Source organism: Anomaloglossus baeobatrachus, chromosome 12 (genome assembly GCF_048569485.1).
Source record: "Anomaloglossus baeobatrachus isolate aAnoBae1 chromosome 12, aAnoBae1.hap1, whole genome shotgun sequence".
NCBI classification, from domain to species: Eukaryota; Metazoa; Chordata; class Amphibia; order Anura; family Aromobatidae; genus Anomaloglossus; species Anomaloglossus baeobatrachus.
The window spans coordinates 45832781-45852320 of record NC_134364.1 but is presented as its reverse complement, the minus strand read 5'-3'; the positions used below and the strand labels follow the sequence as shown (position 1 = coordinate 45852320).

General features: G+C 47.9%; 1 protein-coding gene across 6 annotated transcripts in view; it reads left to right on the top strand.

Moving 5' to 3' along the window:
* The window catches only part of DAAM1 (dishevelled associated activator of morphogenesis 1), a 317520-nt gene that overhangs the window by 237691 nt on the left and 60289 nt on the right, over nucleotides 1–19540 (top strand). For 3 of the 6 annotated variants that reach the window (XM_075330205.1, XM_075330203.1, XM_075330204.1), the window contains 3 exons: nucleotides 1301–1330; nucleotides 1684–1716; nucleotides 4948–5051. In XM_075330205.1, the coding sequence (XP_075186320.1) occupies nucleotides 1301–1330; nucleotides 1684–1716; nucleotides 4948–5051 (167 nt within the window). The remainder of the gene's footprint in view (nucleotides 1–1300; nucleotides 1331–1683; nucleotides 1717–4947; nucleotides 5052–19540) is intronic. The other 3 variants (XM_075330206.1, XM_075330208.1, XM_075330209.1) reach the window with 3 other exon arrangements.

Here is a 19540-nt window from a genome sequence, read left to right as displayed (position 1 = left end):
ATATATATATATATATATATATATATATATATATTATAATATAATATAATATATTATATTAGTTTATGGCTCGCACACGCATTCTACCATATTACTGCCTTGTACTAGTAGTGAGCCTGTTTATGGCTCCCATACTCTACTTCTGCCTCACATTTTATATTGAAATTTCTTTTGTGAGCTTTAAAGGAGTTTTCCAGGGCTTCAATATTGATGACCTACCCCCAGGCCTATGACCCCTACCAATCTGCTGAATTGCACAGCCCTGTACTCCCTGTAGTGGCCATTCTCCATACTGCAGCTCCGATCACATTGACTTCAATAGGAGCTGAGCTGTGGTGCCTGAGTGGCCACTATACAGCTGACCCTGTACTGTGTATCCCTCCTCTCTGGGTGTCACAAAAGGCTGATCAGTGATGGTTCCAGATACCTGACCCACAGGGAATGGTCTCCTGAAAAACTCCTTTAATATTGAGCGTGTGATCTGCTCCTTCCGTAGCCGTATTATGGAGCATGCGTTGCATTAGTAATAGTGTCACATGGAGGCACCATATGGCAACACTCGCAGTGCCGATCCCCACGTACAATTACACTATTGCACCAATTAATCCGCACGGCTAATTTGTATCCATCGTTGTTTGTAATCGGAGCTGATGCCGCAGTGTAAGGCTATGTGCCCACGCTAGAATGTCCCTGCGGATTTTTTTGCCTGAAAATCCGCGACTTTCGCGGCAAATCCGCACCCGCGGATTTGCCGCGGATTTACCGCGGATTTTGATGCGGATTTTTTTTTTTTTTTTTTTCCCCATTCAAAGCCAAAAATCCGCACCAAATCCGCACCAAACAATTGACATGCTGCAGATTTTTCCGGATCAAAATCCGCGGCAAATCCGCCGCGGAAAAATCCGCAGCATGGGCACAGCATTTCCAAAATGCCATTGAAATGGCTTGGAAGTGCTGCTGCTGCAGATTTTCGGCAAATCCGCGGTAAATCCGCGGCAAAATCCGCGGTAAATCCGCGGTAAATCCTGTAGCGTGGGCACATAGCCTTAGGGCCACCACCGATCTACCCATGCATGATGAGAATGAATTAGAGGTCTATGAAGCTTGTAGATGATCGTTGCTTTCACAATGTATTGTTACCCGACGGCTCTTTTGCTGCAAGCGTCTACCTAAATCGTACTACATATTGCTGATCTGCTTTGGCCACTTTCTATCTCCTATCTCTCTAATTTGCTGCCACCGCTGAATTGCACGCAATGATTGCCTTTCTTCCAATGCTTGGCTGCTGATTTGGCTACAGGATTTCTCCATGAACAACGGCATCAAACAGGTGAGTCCACTGCTGCCACCACTTCTGGCTGCAATGGTTGTATGTCTGGATTGTCTGCAGTGAGTTGATCCACGGTGTACAATCAGGTCTGATTGTGTATCTGGACCATAGTTGGATGTCTGGTGTCCACCAACTTGCCGTCATGTTAACCATTTCTTTTTTTACTAAGATTATATTTTTTTTAGATCTACATATCCCCTATTCTTTATTACACATGTCTTCCAATGAAAGCCTGCCGGGAATTTCTTAAATTGTAGGTGCCACCTGACCTGACTGAAATAATTGGCTGCTCAATGGCAGACGTCTTCCATTTTTTTCTGCATGTCTTAAGAGGGTTTATTTTGCCCACACAGGCAGTCTTCAGGAGAGAGACGTTTAGGGCTCTGGTACCGTACTCTCATTTTCTAATTTAAGCATTTGCATTTTTAACAAGTCTAATATTTTACTTTGCACTCACATAGTAATCTTTTTGTTTCTTTTTCTTGGTGTGACTCGCTCAGTCGTCTGACAGGGGTGCGGGCTCCAGTGGTGTCTGCAATTAATTTCTATCATCATCCGAAATAAACAACATAATTCCAACCTATGCTGCAGCGCCATAGCTAGAATTATTGGGGACCCTTAAGGTCGGGGCTTTGCATCTATTACTTCTAGTTAATAGGAACTTGCCAGGAGCTTTAAGGTTGCTAAGGAATACCTTTTACTGGTAGGGTTAGTAAAAGACAAGTTTTAAAGATTTATTCCTGGCTGCAAATGGATGTTCAACCGCTGAACAAAATGTTTATGTAAATCAGGCTGCAAGTGCATTGGGGTTGGGCTGATTCCCGCCAGTTCATTGAGGGTGGGCTATTTCCCGCCAGTTCATTGGAGATGGGCCAATTCCCACCAGTTCAATGGGGACAGACCGATTCCCGCCAGTGCATTGTGGGCAGGCCGATTCCCGCCAGTGCATTGGGAATGGACCAATTCCCACCAGTTCATTGGGGACAGGCCGATTCCCGCCAGTGGATTGTGGGCAGTGCGATTCCCGCCAGTTCATTGGGCACAGGCCGATTCCCGCCAGTGGATTGTGGGCAGTGCAATTCCCGCCAGTTCATTGTGGACAGGCCGATTCCCGCCAGTTCATTGGGGACAGGCCGATTCCCGCCAGTGGATTGGGGACAGGCCGATTCCCGCCAGTGCATTGTGGGCAGGCCGATTCCCGCCAGTTCATTGGGGACAGGCCGATCCCGCCAGTTCATTGGGGACAGGCCAATTCCCGCCAGTGGATTGTGGGCAGTGCGATTCCCACCAGTTCATTGGGGACAGGCCGATTCCCGCCAGTGCATTGGGGTTGGGCCGATTCCCGCCAGTGCATTGGGGACGGGTAAATTCCCACCAGTTCATTGGGGGCAGGCTGATTCCCGCCAGTGCATTGAGGACAGGTAAATTCCCACCAGTTCATTGGGGACAGGCTGATTCCTGCCAGTGCATTGGGGGCAGGCTGATTCCCGCCAGTGCATTGGGGACAGGCTGATTCCCGCCAGGGCATTGTGGGCAGGCTGATTTCCGCCAATGCATTATGGGCAGGCTGATTCCCACCAGTGCATTGGGGACAGGCCGATTCCTGCCAGTTCATTGGGGACAGGCTGATTCCCACCAGTGCATTGGGGGCGGGGCGATTCCCACCAATTCATTGGGGACAGGCAGATTCCCGCCAGGTCATTGGGGATAGGCTGATTCCTGCAAGTTCATTGTTGCCAGGCCGATTTCCCACCAGTGCATTGGGGTCGGGCCGATTCCCACCAGTTCATTGGGGACAGGGCGATTCCCACCAGTGTATTGTGGGCAGGCTGATTCCCGCCAGTGCATTGGTATCTGGTCGATTCCCACCAGTGCATTGGGGTTGGGCCGATTTCCGCCAGTGCATTGGGGGAGCGGGCCGATTCCCACTGAAACCCAAACCACAAACTCAGAAACTGTGAACATTTTACTGCGTGAAGCTAGTAAGCTGCTTGGACACTACTGAAGTCATACCTGCACCATACTCCGAAATCCAAATATTAAAGAAAAAGAAACAAAAACTTTAAGCCCTAAATATTTACTATATAACTAATTTTTGGGGGGTTTGGAGTGAAAATAACCGACATTTCTAACATTTACAATATCTGGAAGAAATTAATTTATTAAGTCTAACAGTTTATGGTTTATGACCACTAAACCCAAAATATAAAGTCCTCAAACTATGAGTGTCACTTTTCATTTTCTTACAATTTTTTTTAAGGGGATTTTCCCAAAAGGTGTTCTATTGTTGAAGATACATTGCTAATTGATGGCACCGATGTCCCAATTAGTAGAAGTCCGATCAATGCCACTAGGGTTTAGCACATGGTTGGCAATCAAAGCAAAAAAGTTGAGTTCATGGTCAGTAACAGACTATATCGGGCAGTACAGCCTCTGAAGAAAGGTAAAAAGGAGCAGTTATTACCGCTACTACTTCCTTATAGTGATTTGGTTGATCTTCTACCAATCTGACCTTGGCCACTTGGGTCACCAATGTCTATTCTGAAATCTATTTTTATGATTCGCTTTCTTATAATTTCAGACTTGAACCCAATTTTGTTACCGTGTTTCCCCGAAAGTAAGACCATGTCTTACATTCTTTTTACCCCCAAAAGTGCCACTATGTCTTACTTTCGGGATAAGTCTTATATTGGAAAAAAATCCCACAGCAATCGCAGCGAGTCTCCATGCAATGTACCGTATGGGGACTTGCCGCGATTGCGCCCTAAGTGTACCGCAAGTTAAGGAAACTTAACCACCAGCGGCTGCACATGAGGGCACTGAGGCTGCGTGATTTTGTGTGTTGTCCATGGTCCTGATGGACCACGGACAACATTACTGCAACATTTCAACATGTGCCGGCATGTCAGGGCGTTCAGCTGAGCGCTCGGCCGCCGGCATGTCAGGGCGTTCAGCTGAGCGCTCGGCCGCCGGCATGTTAGGGCGCTCAGCTGAGCGCTCGGCCGCCGGCATGTCAGGGCTCTCAGCTGAGCGCTCGGCCGCCGGCATGTCAGGGCGTTCAGCTGAGCGCTCGGACGCCGGCATGTCAGGGCTCTCAGCTGAGCGCTCGGCCGCCAGCATGTCAGGGCGCTCAGCTGAGCGCTCGGCCGCTGTAACTGTACTGTAAAGAAGAAAAAAAATAAATAAATACATTTTTACTACGTCTTACTTTCGGGGTACGTCTTACATTAGCCGACCCCCCCCAAAACCCCCACTACGTCTTACTATCGGGGGTGTCTTACTATCGGGGAAACACGGTAGTATTGATATCTACAGCACTGCCTGGATTGGATAAAACTCAACGCATTTGTCCTTTACGTGCTAGTAGTCCAATTAAGCCTTCCTGATAATATTCTTAACTAGTTATTCTGAAATTACTATTGTCTATGCATCCTCCTGTTTCATTATAAATATTTTGCACAGTATTTCTACCATAATATTGAAGTATGCATATTTTTGGATTAGTGGTCTTTTTATGCACTATGTAGCACGTACCAGTCAATACAATTACAATTTAACCCTGTTGCTTTATTTGTGATTTTTTTTTTTTATTGATTTTATTTTATTTTTTTTTTTAGAAAGAGACAGATTCCAACGAGGGTACGCTCGGCTCCAAGAAGGTGAAGGAGCTTTCTGTGATAGATGGCAGGCGGGCGCAGAACTGTAATATTCTTCTCTCCAGGTATGTGACTATAAAACAGAAAGATTACAGAAATCGTGGGAGGTATCTGAACTAAGATTCGGAGATGACGATAATTGGAAACAATGTCTTCAGACATTCCTGTAGAAAGCCATTCCAGAAGTTTGGATGACCTCCTCAGAACATTAATTATTCCCCTATTTGGCCAAGACGATACAATGACTCCGATTTGGGCTGGTGTAAGCAGATAGTAATCATAGCCTATCAGTTAGATAAAATGTAGTGTATTGTATGGAATATTGTACATTTAACAGCAGTGAGAGAGTTTTTGAGATTCCTCCCCTCCCCCCTCCAATTACTTGAGAAATATAGCAAAATGATCATTGGCACAGAAATTGGACTTTTTCCTCAGTGTTATTCCGTTAAAATCATTAGCAAATTAAAAGATCCTGCCACAAAAGTCGCTATAATCTCACCAAGGTTCAGACCTGCTCATGATTTGGCTTTATTTTAGAAACCTCTTTATATTTCTGTCCTTCCTCGCTAATTGCACAACATGCAGGCGATAAAAAGAGCAGAAAATATAGAAATACACCCCCCAAAAAGTCCCAACAATAATCAGTTTAATTTTCTACACTACTCTGATCCATCTTGTCTCCTTTTTTAATTAAAACAGTGAGAATAATTTTTAAATTCTATGTGTCCCAGTTCTTTGCTATAGCTTTAAGAGTGGGGAGAGGCTCCTTCTGCAGCCAGTTGACTGATGGGTGTTGTTTGGTGAACATGTTTGGTAAACCTCACTCTATACAATCAGGAAGAAATTTATACCGGTGTTCACAAGATTGTTTTCTTTGTCGCTCCATTGGGAGACCCAGACAATTGGGTGTATAGCTATTGCCTCTGGAGGCCACACAAAGTATTACACTTAAAAGTGTAAGGCCCCTCCCCTTCTGGCTATACACCCCCAGTGGGATCACTGGCTCACCAGTTTTGTGCTTTGTGCGAAGGAGGCAACACATCCACGCATAGCTCCACTTTTTAGTCAGCAGCAGCTGCTGACTATGTCGGATGGAAGAAAAGAGGACACATATAGTGTCCCCAGCATGCTCCCTTCTCACCCCACTGTATGTCGGAGGTGTTTGTAAGGTTGAGGTACCCATTGCGGGTACGGCGGCAGGAGCCCACATGCTGATTCCTTCCCCATCCCTTTTTACAGGGCTCTGGGTGAAGTGGGATTTACCGGTCTCCAGGCACTGAGACCGTGCTCCATCTACAGCCCCTGGAGAAGATGCTGGATGGAGCGGAGTACATCAGGGACATGGCCCTGCTTCCTCAAGGTACTCTGTGTCCCCGTGCATTGGGCGCTCACACCGCAGCATGCTGGGTGTTGTAGTGCGCCGGGGGACATCAGCGCTGCGGCGCCTGTGCCATAGCCTCATTCAGCTTAGCTGAAGCAGGCACACTTATGGGACTCGGCCGCGCCGGCCGCTGGGACTGCGGCACGGCTGGCACTTGTAGTGCGCCGGGGACTTCAGCGCGGCCTGCGCTTTTACGGCGGCCGCGCTGATAACTACAGTCCCCGGCTTTTGCGGCCTGCTTCCGTTCGTTCCCGCCCCCAGACCTGCCAGTCAGGAGAGGGGCGGGACGCTGCCCACGTCTAGGACTCGGGCGCACCGGCCGCTGGAACAGCGGCGCGGCTGGCACTTGTAGTGCGCCGGGGACTTCAGCGCGGCCCGCGCTTTTACGGCGGCCGCGCTGATAACTCGAGTCCCCGGCTTTTGCGGCCTGCTTTAGTTCGTTCCCGCCCCCACACCTGCCAGTCAGGAGAGGGGCGGGACGCTGGCCACTTCTAGGGCGGTCGCGCCGGCCGCTGGGACTGCGGCGCGGCTGGCACTTGTGGTGCGCCGGGGACTTCAGCGCGGCCCGCGCTTTTACGGCGGCCGCGCTGTTAACTCGAGTCCCCGGCTTCTGGGCCTAGTCTCCCTTCGTTACCGCCCACAGCCCTGACAGTCAGGGTAGGGGCGTGACGCTGCATACAGCAGAGCTGAGAGCTGGAGTATGTTTTGCATACTCCACCCCTCTCACTGTGTGCACTGTGAATCCGGATTCCCGCACTTTCTCAGGCACGCCCACGGCTTCCTTCTCTACAAGGACACCGGCAGCCATTAGTGTCAGTTTCTGTACGATACAGAGACAAGTGTGGAAGACCCTGGCATTCTGATAGTCACACAATCGCTGTAACAGGCGTTAAGCAGCACCTGTGGTGCTAACCCCACTAGTGCAGAAGTGCACTTATAGATATGCTTGTACTATATACATTGCACTGTTTGGTCGCACGTTGTATATACCCTCCTGGATTATGCGGAGGAGTTATCAGCATATTCTCTGTGTAAAACAAAGGTGCAGAACCACATGTTTTTCTATACAGCTGGTACAGCATGTACGGCTATACGGCCGGCAGGTACATAGACTCCCATTGTATGCACTAATGGCCAGGGGATGAGGACGGTGTCTGCAGTATTTACTGACAGTTTTTCTGAGACTATGGCTATGATACTAGAAGCCTAGCAGTCCGGACATGTCTCTCACAATATGGGCACTGTTGAATCATTGATCCATGGCCCCCCTCAGTGTGAATAACTAGCAGCTCCGGGAATGTCACACGCATCCCAGAGTCACGGCTCTGCACGGACGTCAGTCCCAGACAGCCTAAGTGGGCTCGCTATGAGCGGCCTCGGTTTCATCAGGGTCCTAACAGAAGGACTCGCTGTGTAATGAGGCGGAAGTAGCGGCTCAGGATTCTGATCCTGAGACCGCTCTCAATCTGGATACACCTGATTGTGACGCCATAGTAAATAATCTTATAGCGTCCATCTATAGAATGTGGGTTATTTCTCACAACTCCTCCAGTGGAGGAGTCAGCTTCACGTATTTTTCTGGACCACTCTGCCTTCAGAGAGGCAGTCCAGGAACACCACGCTTATCCAGATATGCGCTTCTCCAAACGGCTTAGGATACACGCTATCCCTGTCCCCTGACTTGGTCAAGGACTGGACCCAATGTCCCGAGCGACATCCTCCAATCTCCAGGCTTGTAGCTAGATCCATAGTTGCAGTGGGAGATGGAACTGCAAACTCAAAGATGCCACTGACAGACAGATGGATCTCTGGTCGAAAGCCATCTATGAGGCTGTCGGCGCACCGTTGGCTCCGGCATTCTCTCCCTTGGGGCACTCCAAGCTATTTCAGCTTGTCTTACACAGATTGACACGGTTACACGTACATCTGTGCCGCAGGTGGCATCCTTAACCTCTCAAATGTCTGCATTTGTTTCTTACGCGATTCAGGTTGTCCTGGACTCTGCGAACCGTGCGGCGGTAGTCTCCGCTACTCCGTGTTTTTAAGCAGAGCCTGGTCTGCTCGTTAAGTGAATGGAAGGCAGATTCTGCTTCCAAAAAAGGTTGCCTAACCAGTTGCCTTTTTCTGCTGACCGACTGTTTGGTGAGCGTTGGATGTAACCATCAAACAGTCCAGGGGTAAGGATTCATCCTTTCCTCAGCCCGGACACAACAAACCCCAACAGAGCAAGAGGCAGTCGGGGTTTTCGGCCTTTTCGAGGCTCGGGCAGGTCCCATTTTTCCTCGTCCAAGGTGGACTCAAAAGGATCAGAGGAGCTAAGATTCTTAGCGGGCTCAGTCTCGCCCAAAAAAGCGACAGTCGGAAAACCCGCTTCCAAGGCGGCTTCCTCATGACTTGCGGCCTCGGTCGGTAGCAGGCTCTCCCGCCTTGGCGATATTTAGCTGCCATAGGTCAATGACCATTGAGTGTGAGACATTCTGTCTCACGGGTACAGGATAGAGCTCACTTCTCGTCCTCCAACTCGATTCTTCAGAATTTCTCCACCTCCCGGCCGGGCCGCTGCTCTTCTGCAAACAGGGTGCACTCTATAGGCAGAAAGAGTGATGACCCCCGTTCCTCTTCAGGAACAAGGTCACGGTTTTTACCCCAAATTCTTTGCGGTACCTATAACAACGGGCCGTTCCGTCCCGTTCTGGATCTAAAAATGCTCAGCAAGCTCGTGGACACCAGGCGGTTCCGGATGGAATCCCTCCGCCATGTCATCGCCTCAAGGTCCCAAGGATATTTCCTAGCATCATTAGGCATCAAGGATGCTTATCCACACGTGCCGATTGATCCAGAGCACTAGCGTTTCTACGCTTCGTTATAGGAGACGAACACCCTCTGTTCGTAGCTCTACCTTCCGGCTAGCGACAGTCCAACTGGTCTTCGCCAAGGTCAGGGCAGCAGTAGTCACAGTCCTGCACTCTCAGGGTCACTCTGTGGTCCCGTATTTAGACGATCTACTTGTCAAGGCACTCTCTTAGGAAACATGCCAACACTGCCCGAACGTTGCGCTGGAGACTCTCTAGAGTTTTGGGTGGATCATCAACTTTTTAAAGTCAGATCCGACCCCGACCCTATCGATAACATATCTAGGCATAGAGTTTCTTACTCTCTCAGCGATAGTGAAGCTGCCGCTAGACAAACAGCATTCACTACGGGCTGCAAGCTCTTCTTTAAGAACCAGTCGCACACATTGACACGCCTCATGCACTTCCTACGTAAGATGGTAGCAATGGAGGCAGTTCCTTTCGCGCAGTTTTACTGCGTCCACTACAATGGGACATTCTCCGCCAATGGGACGAGGAGTCGACGTCCCTCAACAGAGTCGTCGTTCTTCTCAGGCGGCCAAGGAATCTCTACGGTGGTGGCTTCTTCTCACCTCTTGGTCAAAAAGAAGGTCCTTCCTATCCCCGTCCTGGGCGATAGTTACGACAGACGCGAGTCTATCAGGGTGGGGAGCAGTTTTTCTCCACTACAGCGCTCAGGGTACGTGGACTCAGCAAGAGTCCACTCTTCAGATCAATGTTCTTGAACACAGAGCAGTGTATCTTGCCCTACAATCCTTCCAACAGCGGCTGGAAAGCAAGCATATCCGACTTCAGTCGGACAGCTCCACAGCGGTGGCATACATCAACCACCAAGGAAGAACGCGCAACCGGCAAGCCTTCCAGGAAGTCCGGCAGGTTCTGATGTGGGTGGAAGACACGGCATCCACCATATCCACAATTCACATCCCAAGTGTGGAAACTAGGAAGCTGACTTCCTAAGTCGCTGAGGTGTGGCCGAAAGAGTATGGTCTCCTCACCCGGACGGGTTTCAGGAGATCTGGCGCCGCTGACAGAGGCCGGACGTCGATCTAATGGCGTCACGGCACAACAACAATGTGCCAGCTTCATGGCACGGTTTCACAATCATCGAGCTCTGGCGGCAAACGCCTTAGTTCAGCATTGGTCGCAGTTCCAGCTACCTTAGGTGCCACCTCTGGCATTGTTGCCCAGAGTACTGCGCTAGATCAAGACCGACTGCGGCCGCGCCATCCTCGTCGCTACAAATTGGCCGAGGATGTTGTGGTACTCGGTTCTGTGGTGCCTCACGGTAGGCTAACCGGGGGCACTACCAGACCAATCAGACTGGCTGTCTCAAGGGCCATTCTTCCATTTGGATTCTACGGCCCTCAACCGGATGGTGTGGCATTGAGTCCTGGAACCTAGTGTCGTCAGGATTACCTCAGGACGTGGTTGCCACCATGAGACAGGCTAGCATACCAACGTCCGCCAAGATTGACCACAGGACGTGGAAGATGTTCTTATCTCGGTGCTCGGCGCAGGGTGTTTCTCCCTGGCCGGTTGCATCGTCTATGTTTCCTTCCTTCCTGCAATCTAGGTAGGAAAATGGGTTGTCGCTCAGTTCCCTTTAGGGACAAGTCTCAGCGCTATCTGTATTTTTTCAGAACGACGACTTCCTCAGGTACGCACGTTCCTACGGGGAGTTTGTCTTCTCAGCACTCCGTACAAGCGGCCGTTAGAGCCCTGAGATCTGAACAAGGTTCTAATTGCTCTCCAGATGCCGCCTTTCGAGCCTTTGAAGGATGTCTCCCTTCCCGTTTTTCACGGGAAGTGGCCTTCTAGTAACGGTCTCGTCTCTTAGGAGAGTTTCCGAGCTAGCAACGCTCTCATACAAACTCCCTTCCTGGTCCTTCACCAGGACGGGGTAGTTCTGCGTCCGGTTCCGGAATTTCTCCCTAAGGTGGTATCCCATTTTCATATCAATCAGGATATCACCTCACCTTCTTTGTGTCCTCGTCCAGTCCATCAATTTCAGAAAGATTTGCATCTGTTGGTTCTGGTGAGAGCACTCAGGTTCTACTTCCCGCATGGCGCTCCTGCGCCACCCGGATGCACTCTTTGTCGCTGGTCGGCGTAAACAGTCGCAAGCTCCAGATCCACCCTTGCTCGGGGGCTCGAGGAACCAATTCTTGAAACCTACAGTTCTACTGGGCTTCTGGTTCTCTCAAGGCCGAAGGCCCATTCTACCAGAGCCGTGGGTGCATCCTGGGCATTACGGCACCAGGCTACGGCTCAGCAGGTGTGTCAGGCACCCACCTGGTCGAGTCTACTTACTTTTACCAAGCATTATCAGATGCATACCTACGCTTCGGCAGACGCCAGCCTAGGTAGATAAGTCATTCAGGCGGCGGTTGGCCACCTGTAGGAGAGGGCCGTTTGACGGCCCTATCATGAGGTATTCTTTTACCCACCCAGGGATTGCTTTTGGACATCCCAATTGTCTGGGTCTCCCAATGGAGCGACAAAGAAGAAGGGAATTTTGTTTACTTACCGTAAATTCCTTTTCTTCTAGCTCCAATTGGGAGACCCAGCACCCGCCCTGTTTTCTCGGGGTTTTTCTGTTTTTTCGGGTACACATGTTGTTCATGTGGTATGGTTCAGTTCTCCGATGTTTCCTCGGATTGAATTGGTCTTTAAACCAGTTATTGGCTTTCCTCCTTCTTGCTTTGGCACTAAAACTGGTGAGCCAGTGATCCCACTGGGGGTGTATAGCCAGAAGGGGAGGGGCCTTACACTTTTAAGTGTAATACTTTGTGTGGCCTCCAGAGGCAATAGCTATACACCCAATTGTCTGGGTCTCCCAATTGGAGCTAGAAGAAAAGGAATTTACGGTAAGTAAACAAAATTCCCTTCTTCTGTAGACTGACCAACACTATGGACAACTTTATCGCTTATGGTAGTTGACTTTTGTTTAATTATGTATCTACAAGTTTGTTTTTTTAAAAGGTTAAGTTCCCCTATGTTCATTAAACTGTCTAATGTGTATGGGGCATCCCAAATCTCTCCCGACAGATAAGGCAAATTTCAATTTTAATACCCAATGTTTTTTTTTTTTATTTCGGAGAAAAGCCACTACCAGAACCATTTGGCAGCGGCTTTCTCTGCTTTTTCCTTTGAAAATACATGAACGTATATCCAAATTAGACTTTCAGATTCATGGGAGAGTCGGAAGAGATGTGTATGGGGCCTTTACTGTCGACATTACAATGCACAGAATATTTGGTATTGTGCTTAACACCGAGGCTCTAAAAGGCCTAGCCAGAATAAAGAAATTGCTGCGCACGCACACCATCTCTTCATGCACTGCTTTCTCTGGTAGCCCTACACACAATGAATCAAATGTCACATGCGCACCTCCACCACATTATGACGGTGTATGTAGGAATCTCGTTCCTGGAGTCAGTGGGGGTATGTATGTGGCTCGTTCCTGGAGTCAGTGGGGGTATGTGTGGGGCTAGTTCCTGGAGTCATTGGGGGTATCTATGGGGCTAGTTCCTGGAGTCAGTGGGGGTATGTATGGGGCTAGTTCCTGGAGTCAGTGGGGGTATGTAGGAAGCTCGTTCCTGGGGGTCAGTTGGGGTATGTAGGAAGCTCGTTCCTGGGGCAGTGGGGGTATGTATGGGGGTAGTTCCTGGAGTCAGTGGGGGTATGTAGGAGGCTCGTTCCTGAGGTCAGTTGGGGTATGTAGGTGGTTCGTTCCTGGGGTCAGTTGAGGTATGTAGGAGGCTCGTTCCTGGAGTCAGTGGGGGTATGTATGTGGCTCGTTCGTGGAGTCAGTGGGGGTATGTGTGGGGCTAGTTCCTGTAGTCAGTGGGGGTATGTGTGGGGCTAGTTCCTGGAGTCATTGGGGGTATCTATGGGGCTAGTTCCTGGAGTCAGTGGGGGTATGTAGGAAGCTCGTTCCTGGGGGTCAGTTGGGGTATGTAGGAAGCTCGTTCCTGGGGCAGTGGGGGTATGTATGGGGCTAGTTCCTGGAGTCAGTGGGGGTATGTAGGAGGCTCGTTCCTGAGGTCAGTTGGGGTATGTAGGTGGTTCGTTCCTGGGGTCAGTTGAGGTATGTAGGAGGCTCGTTCCTGGGGTCAGTGGGGGTATGTAGGAGGGTCAGTGGGGGTATGTAGGAGGCTTGTTCCTAGGGTCAGTGGGGGTATGTATGGGGCTTGTTCCTGGGGTTAGTGGGGGTATGTATGGGGCTCATTCCTGGGGTCAGTGGGGGTATGTAGGTGGCTCGTTCCTGGGGTCAGTTGGGGTATGTAGGTGGCTCGTTCCTGGGGTCAGTTGGAGTTTGTAGGAGGCTCGTTCCTGGGGTCAGTTGGGGTATGTAGGTGGTTCGTTCCTGGGGTCAGTGGGGGTATGTAGGAGGCTTGTTCCTGGGGTCAGTGGGGGTATGTATGGGGCTCGTTCCTGGGGTCAGTGGGGGTATGTAGGTGGTTCGTTCCTGGGGTCAGTGGGGGTATGTAGGAGGGTCAGTGGGGGTATGTAGGAGGCTTGTTCCTGGGGTCAGTGGGGGTATGTATGGGGCTCGTTCCTGGGGTCAGTGGGGGTATGTAGTTGGCTCGTTCCTGGGGTCAGTGGGGGTATGTAGGTGGCTCGTTCCTGGGGTCAGTAGGGGTAGATTGGTGGCTCATTCCTGGGGTCAGTGGGGGTATGTTGGTGGCTCGTTCCTGAGGTCAGTGGGGGTATGTTGGTGGCTCGTTCCTCGGGTCAGTGGGGCCACAACTTTTCCTGGATAGGTTAAAATTTGCAGTGTTGAGAATGATTATGAAGGGCACCCCCAGAAGCCTCCTATATGACCATTTGTTGAGAAGGGGTCTCCATTGGTTGGGGTCTGAACAGTCTTCCAGAAAGAGGAATGTCCCTGGGAATGGTGAAATGTAAGAGGTAATAGAAAGTGGGTGTAGAAAGAAATGAGGCGAGCCAGCTGCTGAGCCCATTCCAGAATGTTGGGTTGTCAGATGCAAACTCTCTGCATGAAATAAAGTTCACACCCCCCAACTTCTTATCTTCGGCCATGAGCAGATTACAATGAGCCGGGAGACATTCTTGCTCAGCTATGTATGCTATTTAGTGTGCAACAAGAAAACTATTTCTGTGATAACATATTGGAATCAGACGCCGGGCTTCACAGAAGACATACGTATGGTCATTGGCATGTGATTGTGTTTGCCTAGCTGAACAATGCTAATTATACAGCTGAATACTGCAGTTTTGTTGTGAAATACGCTGGTAATACAGAGGAGGGGTTTTCGCCAAGTAGGTCCCAAGCATTCAACCTTATTTTTGGTCCTAGTGCGATCCGATCAAACATCGTGGCATGTCAGAGTTGCCTCCGTAAATCGTATCGCAGTCAGCCATGCAAGTCAATGGGTCTATAGGAAAAATCGGACCACACTTGGCCTGATTTTCACAGGATGACAGAATGGAGAAGATATTTTTTCTATGTTCTCCACATCCGAGAAAATTGGATCAAAGTCCGATTTAAGGGAAACCGTAAATTTTGCTAGGTGGATATTTTCTTTATCATTTATCCATAGAATTGATTATATATGTATGATTAGTGGAGAACGGTAGCTAAGACCCCCATTGATTGCAAGAGCACATGAGAATGGAGTGTAACCATACGTTATACTGTCTTTTAAGCTGTTCCTCCCAACTATAAAAAGTCTATCACTTATCCAAAGGATGGGTGATTACTTGATCCTGTGAGAACGAACCAATGCGCACCGTCTTAGTAGAACGATGGCCCACATGCGCCAACTGCTCCTTTTGTTCTTTATGGACCTGCCTAACACAGCCAAATATAATGCTTGTCTTTTTCCGACACTCCCATAGAAAATAATTGGAGTGGAGGGACACCCACAATTAAGTGCTTTATTCTTGGTAATGTGGGGGTCCCAGAAGTCTGACCCACACAGATTTGTGAATTATCTATCAGGTGATAATTTTTATTGTTGATAATAACCCTGTAAGTTGTGGGGTCATGATGTTTTGACTGTCTTAGTACATTGGTAGTCCAATTTTTCTGTTATGACTGTAACGCCCGTTATGTCTTGCATAGTTGAAGGATTAAAAAAATAAATATAGGAAAATATAAAAAGTATATTGACAGACACCATCCCAATGAAGGCCAATAGGGACATTCTTTTGGCCTCTGTTGGGTGTATGAAGCCTATCGATGTCACGCACAGACTTGAGGAAGTTTCAGCATGGAGGCAAGACACGCAACAAGGGGGTCAAGTACACCGGGACACTTAAACGATGGTGGTCCCTGGTGCTAAGGAAGAGAATGATAGGAAGCCTACTGCACTCACCTGCAGCTTCACTCCTAGTCAGGATACATGAAGCCCGGAGAGATCCTGTAATAGCCCTGACTAATGAGCTGGAAGGTGAGGATAGCTAGTCCCACCACTGCACTAATGCAACAAGAAGGGAAGGTACGACCGACAAGGGGAAACAACAAAAGGAAACAACAAAAGGATAAAGCCCAGCTTCATGGCTTCATTCAGACACCAAGACTGCAGCCTACACTGCTTCACTGCAAAAAGCGCTCCAGCAGCTCCTTCCACTTTGGGGCCTAGCTTCCGAATAGATTCAGAATAACCGGCGCCCTCTGTTGGGAGATAAGGGAAGGGAGTGATCACCAAGAAACTGCTGGCAAGTAAAATGGACATTAACCGTTTCAGCACCAAAGGAAAGGGAATTACATTTAATGTGAGGAGTCTCAAATGGCAAAGAGAGACTCTGGCCCAGATCCTGTTACAAGTCTCTAGATGCAGAGACGCGACTGTGACAATGGATTAGCTTGACTTGTGCACCAGGAGTTAAAGTGTGGACAGAGCCTTAAGCCCCACATATAGCTTAGTTGGCTGTCATCCGAATGATGGTTTTGACAATTGTTCAACCAACATCTCCCCAGATTTCTCCGTACCCAGGATTGCCTGCATGTCAAGCTCACGCAGGGTTCTGAGAGATCCGCTGTCATATTCCTCTAGCGGTAGATTATCTTAGGGAAACAAAAGGATTCTCAGTCCGAAGTCGGACATGCCGGATCCTTAATGTCCTCAACAATCAACTATCCAAGGCCTCCATACACAATAGACTGTTGGCCGAACCTGTCCATATCGGCAAGTTCAGCCGACGTTAGTCTAATGTGTCTGGGGGGCTTTACAGTAGAGTTCTTCCTCCAAACCAAGGAGGATCTGCTTTTAAGTCATCTTAAACCTTTTAACAACCCCCTCACCCCACCCCCCAAAACTGTATTTGTAAACCTGAATTATGGTGGTGTTCGTAGGTCAAGTAGTGTCTTTGTGCCATGGACACGATCTCTGGGAACCCAATGTTACTGGCAGCAGCAGTGTCCAGCACAACGTGTCCTCCTGTCCAAAGATACAGAGGAGGAGAAAGAACTTTTCATTCCTGATCCCTGTGCTCCTCATTTCATTGAAAATCGTCCAAACCTCCCACTTTGTTGGAACGAAAAAAAAAATCCATCCTATTTTAGATGTTCTGCAGAACCAAGGCTAAAAATAATCTTGGCTTTCTTCAGTTCAGATCTCTTTATCCAACTACTTTGTTTATTAAGGAAATCAACTATAACTTTCTTCCTGGTCACTAGATGTACTATGAACTCCGAATAACATAGAGGAAAATACTCTGACGCTGGACGATGGATGTGGGAAATGTTTTTTTTTTTTTCTTCCTAATTCTACACCACACCCATGAAAATCAAAGCCGGCACAGCGAAGCAGATCTACGGTCATGAAAGGTTTATTGCTCCCTGCACATCTCACTTGGTTGTGCTTGACGGACATTATTGTAATGGCTGAACGTCAGCAAAGGCTGGAATGTAGATCTAATCATGGACTCCGGGAACATTCACTCTTCACATTCATTTTATTTCTCAAGCTCCTTAAAGTGTAGGATCACCCTGTGTGACCCAACTACATTATATTAGGAATTGCTTAATTAACAAGTCCCTGATTTGTCATTGCTATTGGAATGGCTTTCTTCTACAATGGGGCACTGGCACGTCTATATCTGCTTAATCATGACGATCAGTGGTTGACTACTACAAGTCCATACGTGCTCGTTTAAGCCTTATACATTGGGCCAAGGCAGACATTATACTGATCGTTCTGTCCCCATATAGATTACAAATTTACATCCGGTTTGCCGCCAACATCAATGGCACCTGGTGTAAAAGTCACCAGAGCAGTTACTATAGAGGGATTGAGACAGTAAGGAATCTGGGTCGGACATATCATTGGTGAAACCTGGGGCCCAAGAGGTAAGGGGGCTCATTTCTACCCCCAAAAGCAAGTAGAATTGGGCATTATGATGAGTTATTGAACTGTAAAGAGCCTTACGGTCGTTGCACAGGGGCCTTCTTCTGTCCGTATCCGCTAGAGCAAGGAATGCTTGGAGATTTCAGCTCTTAAGTATCATTAATGCAGCTCTGGACTATAACATATGCTGTAACTGGCATTGGTAAAGGAGCAAATCATTAAGTCACCTGTTTCCATAGAATAATTTGTATTTGTACTGTTGTTACACTTTCATGTTTCACACTCTTAGTATGGACCGGCCATAGGTCTCGTGACCCTGTCTCGAAGTATATGGCTATAACTGTTCATTTCAGAGCGGAAGGCCTGTGGCCTCTCCATAGTCACAAGATCAACACAGATGTGTGAAATCGACCTTAAAGGGGTTTTCCCTCTTTTATAGACATTAATGACACCTCTATAGTCTCCACCTTAAGACTAAATGCGGACCACCTGTTGTCCTGATATCAGTGCTGTACAATCCCATCCACTTACATAGCCTGCAAAATCCCTTTTAACTATATAACTTCCAATTAAATCACCTACATATAGAAAGATCTGATCTCTACGGCCCCTGCCTATGTAGGGGGATACAGTTGTGTAATTTGGTCACCAAGTTTGCATTTAAAGGAAACCTATCTCCATGAAAATGATGTCCAATCTGTAGTCGCCATGTTATAGAGTAGGTGGAGCAGAGAAGATTGATTTATATAGTTTAGTGAGAATAAATGTAATATTACTTAAGTTTTCACAATTTAATCCTCTGCTCTTTCTGGGGTTTTCAGTCCAGTGGGCGGTGCTAGAAGTGACTGACAGCTACCTCTGTGTGTACACTTATACATAGACAGCTGTCAGTCACTTTTAGCACCGCCCCCTGGACTGGAAACCCCAGAAAGAGCAGAGGATTAAATAGTGAAAACACAAGTTATTACCGAATCTTTTCTCACAAATCTACAGTATATATCAATCTTCTCCGCTCCCCCTGCTCTATAATACCATGTCTGCAGATTGAATGGCATTTTTATGGTGGTAGGTTCCCTTTAAAGTGGCTCATTTATTTTATTTTCTTTACGGCCATATCATGATCTCAGCAAGTATAATGGGGAATGCAGATAAAGCTTTGTGTTTGTGTGTTACGATGGAGATGACCTGTAAACCACTTCTGTAACCGCCTGAATTAATCCGCCTGTTGCCCTGATTTCTGAGACTTCTTGGAATGATGTCACGACTGCAAGAACCAGACATCAAGTGACCACTTGTCCTCGGGTTTAAAAATAGAAATATAACCATAATAAACATGGCCAACACATATATGGGTGTGCATGAAATATATATATATATATATATGTATGTATGTATGTATGTGTGTGTGTATATATATATATATATATATATATATATATTTATTTAGGTCCAGAAATATTTGGACAGTGACACAGTTTTCGCGAGTTGGGCTCTGCATGCCACCACATTGGATTTGAAATGAAACCTCTACAACAGAATTCAAGTGCAGATTGTAACGTTTAATTTGAAGGTTTGAACAAAAATATCTGATAGAAATTGTAGGAATTGTACACATTTCTTTACAAACACTCCACATTTTAGGAGGTCAAAAGTAATTGGACAAATAAACCAAACCCAAACAAAATATTTTTATTTTCAATATTTTGTTGCGAATCCTTTGGAGGCAATCACTGCCTTAAGTCTGGAACCCATGGACATCACCAAACGCTGGGTTTCCTCCTTCTTAATGCTTTGCCAGGCCTTTACAGCCGCAGCCTTCAGGTCTTGCTTGTTTGTGGGTCTTTCCGTCTTAAGTCTGGATTTGAGCAAGTGAAATGCATGCTCAATTGGGTTAAGATCTGGTGATTGACTTGGCCATTGCAGAATGTTCCAATTTTTTGCACTCATGAACTCCTGGGTAGCTTTGGCTGTATGCTTGGGGTCATTGTCCATCTGTACTA